Genomic DNA, 14,899 nt, shown 5'->3' on the forward strand with positions numbered 1-14,899 from the left:
ACAGAGAAGCGTATCTGTGATATCCATGGTGTACTTGCAAGGCTCGCCAACTTTTTTTTTTTTCTGGCCTCCAACAGAGGGAGAGAGGGAGGGAGGGAGAGAAGTAGGGAGAAGGGGAGACAGAGAGAGAAAGAACCAGGCAGAGGCCTCTGACCTGAGCAGAATTTAAATGGATTCCGGGCCACAAAATCTGTCTTTTCTTTGATTTGTCATCTGTAATCATCTCTTAGAAAAAGAAGGAAGATGACTAAAGAATGTGATGTCTATCTATACATAGCTAACAACCCTACATGTTATCTTAGGTGACAAGTGTGGCGATGCAGCTGGGTGGAGTTGCTTTCCTCGACTGCTAGGGTTGCTGATGTATTTGGTTGTCACGGGAAATTGCCTTATTTTCATTCACCTACAATTCTTGGGAAGAAAAGCTGCAAAGCGAATGGATGACTACTTAAATCAGGCTTTAGTTTGGACTCAGTTACTTCAAGAAAGAACATTTATCTTTTTCTGTTTTATGAAACATGGCAAGAATAATAACAACAAAAAAACATACTCCTTTTAAGTATGTGCTTTTAAGAGAATATATGTTACCCATTTAAATAAATTCAACTACTGGGGTGCCTGGGTGGCTCAGTTGGTTAAGTGTCTGCCTCTGGCTCAGGTCATGATCTTCTGGTTCCTGGATTTGAGCCCCGAGCTGTCAGCACAGAGCCTGGAGCCTGCTTCAGATTCGGTGTCTCCCACTCTCTCTCTGCTCCTCCTCCGCTCATGCTCTGGGTCTCTCTGTCTCTTTCTGTCTCTCTCCCAAAAATAAATAAACATTAGAAAATTTAAATAAATTCGCCTATAGAGAACAAATGGATGGTTATCAGAAGGGAGGTGGGGGATGGGTGAAACAGGTGATGGGGATTAAGGAGTGCACCTGTCCTGAGGAGCACCAGGTGCTCTGTGGAAGTGCTGAATCACTATACTGTACACATGAAACGAATATTATACTGCCTGTGAACTGGAATTTAAATAAAAACTTTAAATACATAGATAGATAGATAGATAGATAGATAGATAGATAGATAGATAGATAGATAAATTTAACTCCTTTATAAGTTGTTTCAGTTTCTTCTCCCCGTAATTGCTTCAAGTAAAAAAGATTATTATCAATTGTCAGGCTTTCTCTTATTATTCTGCCATTTCTCTTTTGGAATCCCTCCTGGCTTCCTCATACTGCAGAGATCCAGTGTCAACATCATTCCCTCTGATGTTACCAGCCTTACTCTTGCCCTTTCCTAAAAAGCCTCACATTCTAAAACCAACAGAAAAATTAAAACCAGTATTATTTCCAATGTGAAGATATGGAGAACATGAGAAAAAGTAATTACTTTTTTTAGAGATTATTTATTTATTTTGAGGCAGAGAGAGAGGGAGAGAGAGCACACTAGCAGGGGAGGGGCAGAGACACAGGGAGAGAGAGAATCTGTGCTGTCAGCGCAGAGCCGGACTCGGGGCTTGACCTCACCGTGAGATCATGACCCAAGACAAAATCAAGGGTCAGACACTTAACTGACTGAGCCCCCAAGGTGACCCTTATGAAAACTACACATTTATTTAGTGTCAAAGCTGGATAGTACTCTGGCCACCAGGTAAGAAGGCTGTCACGTTGAGTTCTTTCGCAAACCAATCTTGAACCAAGGATTTAGGTGCAAAGAGTTTAATTGGGAAGTGATCTCAGGAGGCATTATGAGTGAGAATGTGAGGCAGTTTACCTCATGGACACCTGGGCCCAGTCTTGCTGGGACACCTTTGAGAGATTGTGGGAATTAAGAAACACCTTGGGATTGTCCTACCATGGGCCAAGGATTCTTGGGCATTTATCCATCATCTCCCATTCCTCATGGGTTAATTAATGGAAGCTCTCAGCACTAACTCTGCTTCCTTCCCACCCCCAAACTAGCTGAGACTCTCTTGTGGCAGCAAATGTCTTCAGACACAGAGAAGCCATTAGTGTATACAGAAACTGTCTGCATGACACTTCCAGGGCAGACCAAGGGGAAGAGGGTTGCATAGTGTCTACAATAGGAGTGCATGATCCACACATGAAATGTGGTCCAGTTTGACATCTAGCACTGGATCTAAGTTCTTTATCAGATGTTCACTTAAAACCTATGTGACAGGGGCGCCTGGGTGGCTCAGTCGGTTAAGCGTCCGACTTCAACTCAGGTCACGATCTCGCAGCCCGTGAGTTTGAGCCCCACGTCGGGCTCTGGGCTGATGGCTCAGAGCCTGGAGCCTGCTTCAGATTCTGTGTCTCCCTCTCTCTCTGCCCCTCCCCCATTCATGCTCTGTCTCTCTCTGTCTCAAAAATAAATAAACGTTAAAAAAAAACCTATGTGACAAATTAGCCTCTTTTCATCACAACTTTCACATGAAAATTAGAACACAGTTGATGTTATTTTTTTTCCCCCTGGGTGCAGAGTACCTGGATTACCACAGCTATAGCTGTCCCCATACTGCTCCACTGTAAACTGCTATGGACAAAATGGCTGCGAGGGCAGCAAAAGCGAAGGCCAGCCTTGTTTGTTATTGAATCAGAAGCTCATTACATAAGAAAAGAACTCTGCGACTTAGAAGGAACAGTATCTTGCATCTGCAAAGAATAACTTCCAAGCTACCTCTGAAAAATGTTATAAAAAGAGACAATAAACTTGAGCGAGATGCAGATTTAGCAGGAATGAGTTGAAGGAGCAGATATTTCCTTTCAAAGCCATGAATCCAAGAACCACAGAATCCTAAATAGAGTTGTCAGATAAAATCCAGGATGCCAACTAAGATCTCAATTTCAGATAAACAGTGAATAATTTGGGACATACTTCCACTAAAACAGTATTTGTTGCTTATCTGAAATGCAAATTTAACTAGGTTTCTTGGATTTTTATTTTCCAGATTTGGCAAGCCTACTCTGGACCAATTATGAAGGTTATTCTGTGTGTGTGTGTGTGTGTGTGTGTGTGTGTGTGTGTGTTTCTTGATGGACTGAGCAAGCTCTTGTTCCTACAGTAAAACCCAGAGCTAGTTTCATAATGGCTATTAGAATGAAGCACTTTTAGAATTCCAACTCAGAAATAACCGTCACTATTTGCCGGCAACATGACTTTAAACACACAAGATCCTAAAGACTCCACTGAAAACTGTTAGAACTAATACATATAGTAAAATTGCAGGATACAATAACATTATACAAAAATGTGTTTATACACAGGAACAAACTATCCAAGAGAGAAATTAAGAAAACAACCCAATTTACAATTGCTTCAAAAAGAATAAAGTGCCTAGGAATAAATTTAACCTAGGAGGTGAAAGATCTATATACTAAAAACTACAAGATATTGATGAAAGACTGAAGAAGACACAAATAAATGGAAAGATATTTCATGCTCATGACTTGGAAGAATTAATATTATGAAAATGTCCATATTACCAAAGCAATCTACAGATTCAATGCAACCCACATGTAAATTCCTACTGCATTTTTCACAGAACTAGAACAAACAATCCTAAAATTTGTACAGTGCCGTAAAAGACGTGAGTAGCCAAAGCAATGCTGACAAAGAAGAACAAAGCTGGAAGCGTGATCTTCTCTGTTTACAAACTATATTACAAAGCTATAATAATCAAAACAGTACAGTTTGGGCATAAAACACACACACACAGATTGAGGGAATATAATAAAAATCCAAGAAATAAATGATGCGTATGTGGTCAGTTAATTTACAACAAAGGAGGCAAGAACGTACAATGAAGAAAGGCCACCCTCTTCGATAAATGGTGTTGAAAAAAGGGCAGACCCACATTTAAATGAAACTAGACAACACTTATACCATACACCAAAATTAACTCAAAATGGATTAAGACCTGATGTATGAACTGAAACCATAAAACTCTTAAAAGAATACATAAGTGGTAAACTCCATAACAGCAGTCTTGGTGATGATGTTTTTTTTTTTTTTTTTTTTGGATTTGACTTAAAAGCAAAGGTAATAAAAACAAAAATAAACAAGTGGGACTACATCAAACCAAAAAGCTTCTGCACAGCAAAGGAAACCATCAACATAATGAAAAGAATAACCTAATGAATGGGAGAAGATATTTGGAAATCATATACCCAACAAGGGGTTAATATCCAAAATATATAAAGAACTTAAATGACTCAACAACAAAAACACAATCAGATTTTAAAATAGGCAAACGATCTGAATAGACATTTTTCCAACAGGCACATCAAAAGATGCTCAACATCACTAATCATCAGGGAAATGGAAATGAAAACCATAATGAGCTCTCACTTCACATTTGTTAGAATGGCTATTATCAAGAAAAGAAAAGAAAAGAAAAGAAAAGAAAAGAAAAGAAAAGAAAAGAAAAGAAAAGAAAAGAAAAGAAAAGAAAAAAGAACAAAACACGAAATAACAAGTGTTGGGGAGGATGTGGAGAAAAAAATAACCTTGTCCGCTGTGGTTAGGAAAGTAAGTTTATGTAACCGCTATTAAAATCAGTATGAAGTTTCCTCAAAACACTAAAGATAGAACTATCATATGATCCAGCAATTCCACTTCTGGGTGTTTATCAAAACAAAATGAAAACAATAACTCAAAAAGATATATGTCCTCCTATGTTCATTGCAGCATTATTTACAATAGCCAAGATATGGAAACAACTTCAGTGTCCACTGATGGATGAGTAAAGAAGATGTGGTATGCATGTGTGTGTGTGTGTGTGTATGTATTTATACATACATGTATACATACTGCAATATACTCAGACATAAAAAATGAATTCTTGGTATTTGTGACAACATGGATGTACTTTGATGGTATTAAGGTAAGTGCAGTAAGTCAGACACAGAAAGACAAATACCATATGATTCCACTTCTATGCAGAAGATAGAAAACAAAACAAATCTTACAGATAAAGAGAACTAAATGGTAGATGCCAGAGGGGAGAGGGGTGAGGAGGTGGGCAAAATGGCTGAGGGACAAACTTCCACTACTAAAACAGTAAATCATCTGTATGCAATGTACAGCCTGGTACGACAGTCAGTAATATTGTAGTGCATGTTTGAAAGTTGCTGTGAGGGTCCATCTTTACAGTTGTCATCACAAAATAAAAAAATGTACAACTCCGTATGGTAAGGAATGGTAACTAGACTTATTCTGATCACTTCACAGAGTAAACAGATTTTTGAATCATTATATCATATACCTAAAATGTGTATTATATTATATGTCAATTTTATCTGAATTTAAAAAATGGATACTGAAGAAAAAAAAGAAATAAACCTGTAGAAATCCTACTCACAGAAACAACAAATGCTTTTTGGCGACCAAAGAGCATAATTTGTAAATATACCAATAAACTGAAAAAAGATACGATGGAAGTATTGCAAATTATAGATTCTATAATAATAATAGATTATTTGCAATAATAGATTCTGTATTTCATAGAAAAGCAATGTCACAGATGTTCATTTTAATCAAACTTCGCCTGTTCTAAGACTTTCTGAACTGAAGGTAAAAACGTACAAAAAAATCATGTCTTATTAGTTAAATTTGCATTGCAAGTAATCCCTACAGAGTCCCTCTTCCAAGAAACCAAAACTTTAATAAATCACATATCCAGTGTTGTTGTCCTCCAGGAATGCATTTGATATTTTTTCAAATATGAAAAGCCTAATTATGCCACATTTGAAAAACACAAACGTTTCAGAAAATATTAGGTAAAAATGACTCTCAAACTCTTCTTAACTGAAGCTTTAATTCCTTCCTACCTGTAAACCCTGATATATGTATAAATGTGTGTATATAAAACACATATGTACACACAGAGTTTGGTCTCCAGAAGAAAGCAAACAGCATTAAATATACTAACCTTATGTTGTTGTACTTGGCGTTTTAGGTCTTCAATATCAGGTCCAAGGGGCTCTTTCTCCATTTTCCTTGTTCTCTCTTCTGTTTTACTTAGCCAATCATTTAACTCTTTCAGTTGCTGATTCTGAAGATCCATTAGAACTTTATGTAAGCTGAAAATGTGAACGATGTCTATTACTACCGCTATCAAAATAACTTTACTTATTATTATTAAACCTAGAAGATAAAACTGTTGATGTTTTAATCTATGGTATGTTCACATTGTTTGGTATCTAATAGACATTGAGAAGAGAAGCAGAGCCCATGATTAATCACCACTGAAGTTATTCTTTCTCCAGCTTATTATAGTTCATATATCTTGAGTTTTAGAAAGTTTCACACAACTAACTGCGAACATGTTAAGTGAAGTGTGACCCATCTCTGATAATTGAACTAACAGCATATCCTGGAAATGGTTCATTTAGACCTCCATTATTTTAATATGTATGGTGATTAAAGATGGCCACAAATTTTTTGCCACTCTGCCCCAGAATCTACTTCCCATCCTCATGAATATGGACTAGCCTTGTGATTTGTTTTGACCAACAGAACATGGCAGACGTGACACTCTACGAGTTCCAAGTATAGATGCTGTAAGGGAACAAGGAAGCATTTATACTCTGTCTCAGAACCCAGCTGCCATGGTGTTAGAAGACCAGGCTACACTCCTGAATGATGAGAGGCCATGTTGTAAGTGACTCTAGAGGATAAAATGCTATCTTAAAAGTTGAGCTTCCTGCTGAATGCAGGCCAAAGAGTGACCTCAGCCATATCACAATTGCAGAACAACCACCACCGAGATGAACCCTGGCCACATCCCTGCTCTACAGAATCATGATGTAATTATAAAGTATTGTGTTAAGCCACTAAGATTTAGAGACATTTGTTATGCAGAAATAGATAAGTGACACAGATGTATTGTTTACAAAGATGTAAACAACAGTGGGCTGGGTAATGAATTTAAAGCCTGGCTATATGCCCTAAAACCAACTTAAACCTTCTCAATTAGATTGCCAGCATCAGGGACAAGGGACAACATCTTGCTTATCAATCTGCATGGTGAGGATGAAAATTAAAACAGGTTATTTTATCCATACAATAAAAATATGAGACTCAAATGAGAAGTGTTAATACCTATTTTGAAGTAAATGGTCTTCATGAAGACAGGTTTAAAGCATTTTTAGGAAACTACAGTATGCTGAACATTAATCTTATAACACTAATAAAGAAGACATAATTTGAATTAGGAATTTACTATTGTGATTTATAAAATTTTTACCAGAAATTTCCATTAGTCAGCAGGTTTAAACACACAAAATACACACATAGTTGAGGGTTTAATATAATTTAGATTTCACCATTTACTGATCTTTTACCTTTCACAGACACATGTTCACTGAGGCACACTGCAGTCAAAAGCCTATGAGAATAAGCTTTCATTTATCAAGCAAAAAAGGCAGTCATCTTCTTTTTATGAGAAGTAACATAAATGAAGAAGTACCCATTTAAGTAAAAGCAAAAACTCAAAGATGCTAGTTTAAGCCTCTTCGATAAAGAATATCATCCTTACATTGTAAAGTATATAAATCATTCACTTTATTGGTTCAGTCTACCCCTTGAGAACTGACCCGAGAATAAGATTTCATGAGAATTAGCTACAGTATCACTCTTTACTTTTGTTGTTTTTCCTGCCCAGTTTGTCTTTACATTAAGATACAAATCTCACCTTTCAAAAACTGAAGAAAAATTCCCACAATGTTATTTATACTTGAAGAACTATTACAACACGCATTTGTTCGAGTTAATAAGCAATTTAATTTTAAAATACTTACTTCCTTTTTTGTAAACTTTCAGACAGACATTTCATTCAACAGATATTCACTGAATTCCATACCTATGCTGGAAACTCCTAGTGAGTAGGATGTCCCTGTGGGGAAGCCTCTGTGAAGAGTGAACTTTGTATGGCTTTCCTTTGGCCTTTAAGAACAATTTTTTTAATGTTTATTTTTGAGACAGAGTGTGCCAGTCGGGGAGAGGCAAAGAGGGCGGGGCAGGGGGGCGGACAGAGGATCTGAAGCAGGCTCTGTGCTGACAGCATGGAGCCTCATGTGGGGCTCGAATGAACCATGAGATCACAACTGGAGCCAAAATTGAATGCTCAACCGACTGAGCCACTCAGATGACCCTAAGAATAATTATTTTCACTATAATGTTCAAAAATGTTTTTGCTTTCCCAAGGCTGTTACTTTAGAAACTCTTAAGTATTCAGTAATGTCTGGTCACTATTTACTGCTTTCCGTGCAGGCGTTATATGGAATAAGTTAATAGGTGGTAAAAGGTGCTATGCTTCCTCTGCTCACTGAGGCCTGCAAATAGACAGCCTCAATATGTGCAGGTGAATCGCAAGCCAGAGTTCTCAGAATGAGGAGCAGGGAAGTGAATGAACAGTGGCTCCTGGCAATGCCTGAGCAGAGACAGAAACAACCACTAGGAGGCACTGCTATCAGAAGCCTGTTTAGAAGCCTTTGCAACACAAATGCCCCTTTTTTAAATGTGGTAGAAGAAGAGGTAACTTTAGAAAGGGGTGGGGGATAACTACCCCTTGGGTGAAAATATCTTTAAAATAAATTTTTAACTATATTGGTTAACATGTATTCAACACTTTTCGTGTGATAACTCTGTTAGTAACCATAAAATGCACTATTTCAGTGGATCCTAAATGATGGAATGAGATCTATTTGTGCTTTGCAGAATGATTTTCATGGCAAAGGAAAAACGTATGAAATTATTTTAGTATGTCTTGGCATATACCTATACGGCTGAACAATGTATGCATGTGTATGTTTGTATACACACGTACATACAGTGAGTCTGCATATAACTTCAATGCGTATATAAAATCAAACAGTTTAGGATGAAGCTAAGTAAAGATAATTATTTTAAGAAGGAGTCTTAAATATAATAAAAGTGCAGGGGCAACTGGGTGGCTCAGACAGTCAAGTGTCTGACTCCTGATTTCATCGCAGGTAAGATCTCATGGTCTTGAGATCAAACCCCGTGTTGAGATCAAGCCTTGATGCTGACCCTGCTTGCAATTCTATCTCTCCCTCTCTCTCTGCCCCTCTGTGGCTCGCAATCTCGCTCTCAAAAGAAATAAACATTTTTTTTAAAAGAAGAGTGCAGATATGAAAGAAATTGTGAAGGTGGAACATGACTGACATGTTTGAAAAACACCGAATAATTACATTTGGTCTTCATTATCGCTTACTGAGGTAGATAATACCATTATTCTTTTATTTCTGAGGACAATGGAATTTGGGAAGGTTAAAGAACTTGCCCAAGTTGTCTCAGTGACAAGCTAAGACAGTATATAAATGCTAAACTATCTGTGACCCAACTCTGTGCTCTTAACTTTGACTTATCTTCCTTCTTTATGGACTTACCTTCCTTCTTTATGTTAGGTTGAGTCATATGAAGCTGCTAATACATGAGTTTTCATTCCATGAAAATGACTATTTCATATTGTTCAATTTAAAATATTATTAAAGTGAAAAAGAAATTCCACATTTCCAACTAACATTCTAAAGATGCCAATAAATTAGGGACATTTGTCAAATTCATAAAATAAATATCTACCACCCATGGGCAAGAAAAGAGTTTGCTTTCCCCTTGGTTTCATTTTATGGTTTTCAGGTGGTCATTTGGAAAGGCCTGTAAAAGCGAAAGGAAAATGAAGGATAAATACGTGACTGGCAATGGAGGGAGAAGACCGTGGAACCAGAACAAACTAGCGCCAGACTGGAGATAGTTCTGACAACATCTAGAGGCAGAAGCATGTCAGGATATGATGCTGGGAACTGCTACAGCCAACTTCCAATTGTAAAATCATTTAAGGACATAAGGAGGCTACCAAAACCAATAAACTGAAAGGAACTAGAGACTATCATGGCAAGTGAAATAGGCCAGTCAGAGAAAACTATCACATGATTTCACTCAGACAATGACTTAAGACATAAAACAGACGAACAAAGGAAAGAGACAAACCAAAAAATAGACTCTTAAATACAGAAAACAAATTTGTAGGGCACCCGGGTGGCTCAGTCAGTTGAGCGCCCGACTTCGACTCAGGTCATGATCTCACGGTTCATGGGTTGGAGCCCCCATGTCGGGCTCTGCACTGACAGCTCAGAGCCTGGAGCCTGCTTCGGATTCTGTGTCTCCCTCTCGCTCTGCCCCTCCCCCGCTTGCACTCTCTCCTCTCTCTCTCTCTCAAAAATAATAACTAAACATTAAAAATTTTAAAAGAAAAGAAAAGAAATTCGGTAGCTGCCAGAGAGGTAATGGGTGAGGGGATGGATGAAATAGGTGAAAGGGATTAAGAGTACACTTAGCTTGATGAACACTGAGAAACATATAGAATTGTTGGATTATTTTATTGTATACTTGAAACTAATATAACACTGTATGTTAATTATACACTAATAAAAAAAAAAAAGAAAGAACCTCAGATTTTGATGGCACTATGGAGTCATATACTTAACGTATAGCTATCGCACCAGGGGATTTATTGTAATATAAGACAATGACATCCTTATGGTTTTAACCAGGGCTTCCCAAACTTTAATGTGCATACAAATCACCTGGGGAATATGTTCTACTGTGGATTCTAAGTCTAGAGAGGGGCTGAGAGTCTTCATTTGTATGCCCAAGGGATACCAATGCTGCTGGTCCATAGATCACACCTTAAGAAATGATACTATAAGGCACTTGGATTTGGGTTATTTGTTAGTTACAGTGAAAAAGCATTTTAAGGAATACCGTTTTCCAAATAATTTTACTGAAGATCTGTCTCTCACTCCACACCCTGCTTCAGGGACATAACCTCTATGAACATAAAGGAAATTGGTACAAACATAGAGTCTGCTTTACAGAGACTTTGTTGGACTGTAGAAAAGCATTTCTACTCTAGCCAGTACTGCCCAATAGATCTTTATAACAACGTAAATGTGTATCTGCATTATCCAATACTATAGCCACCAGCCCCGTGTGGCTATTGGACACTTGAAATAAGGCTAGTGTATGTAAATGAGAAACTGAATTTTTACCCATATCTAATTATAATAATTTAAATTTGCAACTAAAAAGATGCATGTGGCTAGTGGCTGACATATTGGAAAGCACAGGTCTACACCAACAGATAACTGGCTTGACCATAGCAAGGAATCCTAACTGGGCAGTCTTTATCCATAGTATTTTATTATGTCACATAATATTTATAAGGAATTATATCCTGAGTTAAATTATCTAGCAATAAATATAAATAGGATTTTCTGAAATTTTGGTTCTCTAGACAGATTTATACATGCCAACCCTGTACATGTTTTCTTAAATCTCAGCCTATATTTTATAGTCTAACTAGTGTTTCTTGGGCTTTATGGAAATACATTATAAAATATATAAAACTACTTATGAAAACATAATAATATGGTAGGCAATATACTAATAAATATGTAAATGTATAGACTTCATAAATCCTAGAGACTTACTATTAAAAATTACCAAGAAGGGGAGCCTGGGTGGCTCAGTCAGTAAGCATCTGACTTCAGCTCAGGTCATGATCTCGTGGTTTGTGGGTTCGAGCCCCACGTCGGGCTCTGTGCTGAAAGCTCAGAGCCTGGAGCCCGCTTCGGATTCTGTGTCTCCCTCTTTCTGGCCCTCCCCTGCTCACACTTGTCTCTATCTCTCAGAAATAAACATTAAAAAATTAAAAAAAATTACCAAGAGGGCTAAACTATTTAATAAGCTAGGTTCTCAGGCCCAATTTCCTACACTTCATAATGACTTGCTTATATGCAATTCTCAAATAAGAAATACAACTAATGAAAGGAGGTAAAATATTAATGTGAATTTACAAATTACAAAAGAATCCTCAGTGGTGTTAAAATATGCATGTTATACATGCAAATACAATACAATCACATGATTTAAGCTGTCAATAAAACCTATATATTTGATTTGATTTAAGGAGGGCTACCAGTATGAATTAGAGAAACTGAATTTTTAATGCACTTTTTACTTTCAAATGCATGCCATTTTGTAACTAAAATCACACTGTAAAATACCAAAATTAATTTATTTCCTTATTCAAACTGTTGGCCTGAAAATCTCAGCAAAATGGTTTTAATGACTAGATTATAGAGTTTTGATTTTAGCTCACAAATTGTTTATGTACAACTAGATGTTCCAGGAAGGCTGAAGTATACTTACATATGTAGTTATTTTAACCCCCTTGTATAGGTTTTTGTTTCATTTCCTCTGTTACAAAAGTGATCGAAGAAGGTGATGTTTACACAGCAGGTGTTTATTAAAACTATCACAAAATGGTGATTTAGTGCAATTTAAATCCAACCAGGTGCTTCCAGTGAATATCCAGGGTCGAAAATGAGTGTGTTGCTTTAACTTGAACCAGAAGCATGGAGGCAGGTTTAGGACACATAAAAATGTCTTTACTGAATTATTTATAAATTAATAATACTACATAAGGAGTACATTATCTACTAAATAATCATTTTGACCTTGTACACTTTGGGACATTTAAATAGCATTTTATATATGAATAACAAATTATATTTATCGTGTGTCAGACAACAGATGTGTTACTATAATTAATCCTAATGATGCAGGAACTGATCTTAGCCCCAATTTACAGATGGGGAAACCAAAGTATACCTGGGTCAAAGGGCAAACAAGGGGAGGTGGGAAACTGGGACTCAGGTCGTTTGGCCCTCGGGCCTACTTTGCCATCATGCTGTACTGTCCGCACTGATGTTATTTTTTTAGAGCTGATTTTAATACCTATTCCTCATTTCATTTATATCAGTAATTATCAGGATATAAAAACAGAAGGTAAAAAAGGTCATTTAGTGGGTTTTTATAGCGATTGTCATCAATGGATAATTTTGTTCTTTGTTCTCACCAAAATGAAAAGTACGGTTGTTACTATTGAGACAAATGCTCTTAGCATAACGTTTACATTAATGGTAGAAACCACAATACACTGAGACCCGATTTTCCTCACACATATGGTGACAAGGTAAAATAAATGAGCAGATATTTTAAATATTTATAATGTTTCACTAAATGTAAGAATCAGAGCATGATATATCCTAGGCAAAGCAAAACCGACAAAAAGAACCCCACCCTGCTTTAAAATAGGAAAGCGATATCGATTTTTTTAAAGGAAAGTTTCAGTAATGCATATACAAACATACGTAAAGGCTTTTGTTGTATGGCAGTAATGAACAGGCCATATGAAGCACATTAGTAGTTTTCAGCTCTCAAGGTTTGGGACATTTATCAACGCTCAATATTGAATACCGTGTGAAATACAAGGTTCAAAACCGAGAATCCAGTAAAAGCAACGACCTCAAATGTGTCCAACTTTCACCATCACTGTTACATGGATACCACCACCTTTCCCACCCCTGCGTCCACCACCGCTGTTGGCCAGTTCGCACTCTGAATTTCTGAAAGTGTAGTATGTGCATCTGTGCAGTGGCCCCCCTGCGCCCCCCTGACTCAGTAAATACATCCTCTTTCCTCCAAGTCCTAACCATCCCTTAAAAAAAATCCGGCTGCAAAGGCTGACAGTGGACACTGGTCTTCGAGCTACTACCAGTAGAGTAGTTTCCATTGGAGAACGAAGAGAGGCAAAGGTCTAACCAAATCATATAACGAGGCTTTCCTCGCCCCTAAAACCAATGCGTCCATCCTCCTCTCTACGGCACCACCACTCCCACCAACTGGTAGGCTGACATGTCTCTTGGGCCAGAAAAGAAAGCAAGAACAGGTCATGCACGTTTATCAAAAGCTCTCACTAAGCCTGAAAGCGCCCTGCAGCTTGCATTACAGCTTGTATTACAGCCTGCAGCTTGTATTACAGCCTGCAGCCCGGTCTTAGAGGCCCCAGTGTTTACTCTGCGACCTCACAATAAGTATCTCAGAAAGAATTCACCTGCGAAGTTCCCCTTCCAACGGCTAGAAATAAAAATAAATTGTCAACCCTCCCTCAAAATTAAATGCGTATGAATATTTATTTGTTCACTGAATGGAATGTGAGAAATAGCAGTGTGCCTAAAAAGGATTCTGTGAAACAAAAATGAACCACTGTTTCCAAAGTCCTAATCTATTTTTCTCCTCTGTCCATATAACTCAACAGCAGTTTAATTATTGACATTCTTCAACTATCCAGAGCAAGATTAAAGTTCAAAATGCAAACAAATTCATTTGCATTTTGAAAGCATAAATTCAAAATAGTAACAGTAACACAATAAAGAAACTGCATGGCTGGATTAAATACTTACAAAGTAGATGAAGACACTCGCAGATGTCATCACAAACCAAGGACTACTATTAAATACAATGATTGAAAGATTGTTTAAATTATCCCTAGTAAGAATGAGAAATGTTGACACTCAGAGATCACATTCATTTCTATGGCAATAGAAGCCTACTCAAATTCAAAAATTGTGTCACTATAGAACATCTGGCACGGTGCCTGGCATATACAAGACACATGACAAATATTTCGTGAATGAGTAAGTGGTATCATTGAATTATCAATCAAATATAAGACATAATACAAAAAACAGGAACACTTACCCAATCTGAAATATCAGAATTCAGATTATTAAAATGTCAATTTCCATAAAAGCTGCTCCTGTTAAGGATGTCTATTAACCTAATTTGAACCATTTTTTAGTCCTAAATCACAAAGACATCATTTTTCCTTTTGTCAACTCCGGCACACTGTTTCGCAAACATGGCCAGCACCCTCCTGCCTCTGGAATTTTCCATTTGTTTGCCTTTGCCCCAGCTACCTGCATGGCTTATTTCCTCCCTTCACTTAGGACTCTGCTTAAATATCACCTCATCAGAGAGGCCTT

General features: G+C 37.3%; 1 protein-coding gene across 16 annotated transcripts in view; it reads right to left on the bottom strand.

Annotated features, from left to right (window-relative positions):
• The window catches only part of DMD (dystrophin), a 2,092,562-nt gene that overhangs the window by 1,421,524 nt on the left and 656,139 nt on the right, over window positions 1-14,899 (bottom strand). For all 16 annotated transcript variants that reach the window (XM_053201917.1, XM_053201921.1, XM_053201923.1 and 13 more), the window contains one exon: window positions 5,917-6,067. In XM_053201917.1, the coding sequence (XP_053057892.1) occupies window positions 5,917-6,067 (151 nt within the window). The remainder of the gene's footprint in view (window positions 1-5,916; window positions 6,068-14,899) is intronic.

This window comes from Acinonyx jubatus, chromosome X (assembly GCF_027475565.1).
Source record: "Acinonyx jubatus isolate Ajub_Pintada_27869175 chromosome X, VMU_Ajub_asm_v1.0, whole genome shotgun sequence".
In the NCBI taxonomy this organism is placed as follows: domain Eukaryota; kingdom Metazoa; phylum Chordata; class Mammalia; order Carnivora; family Felidae; genus Acinonyx; species Acinonyx jubatus.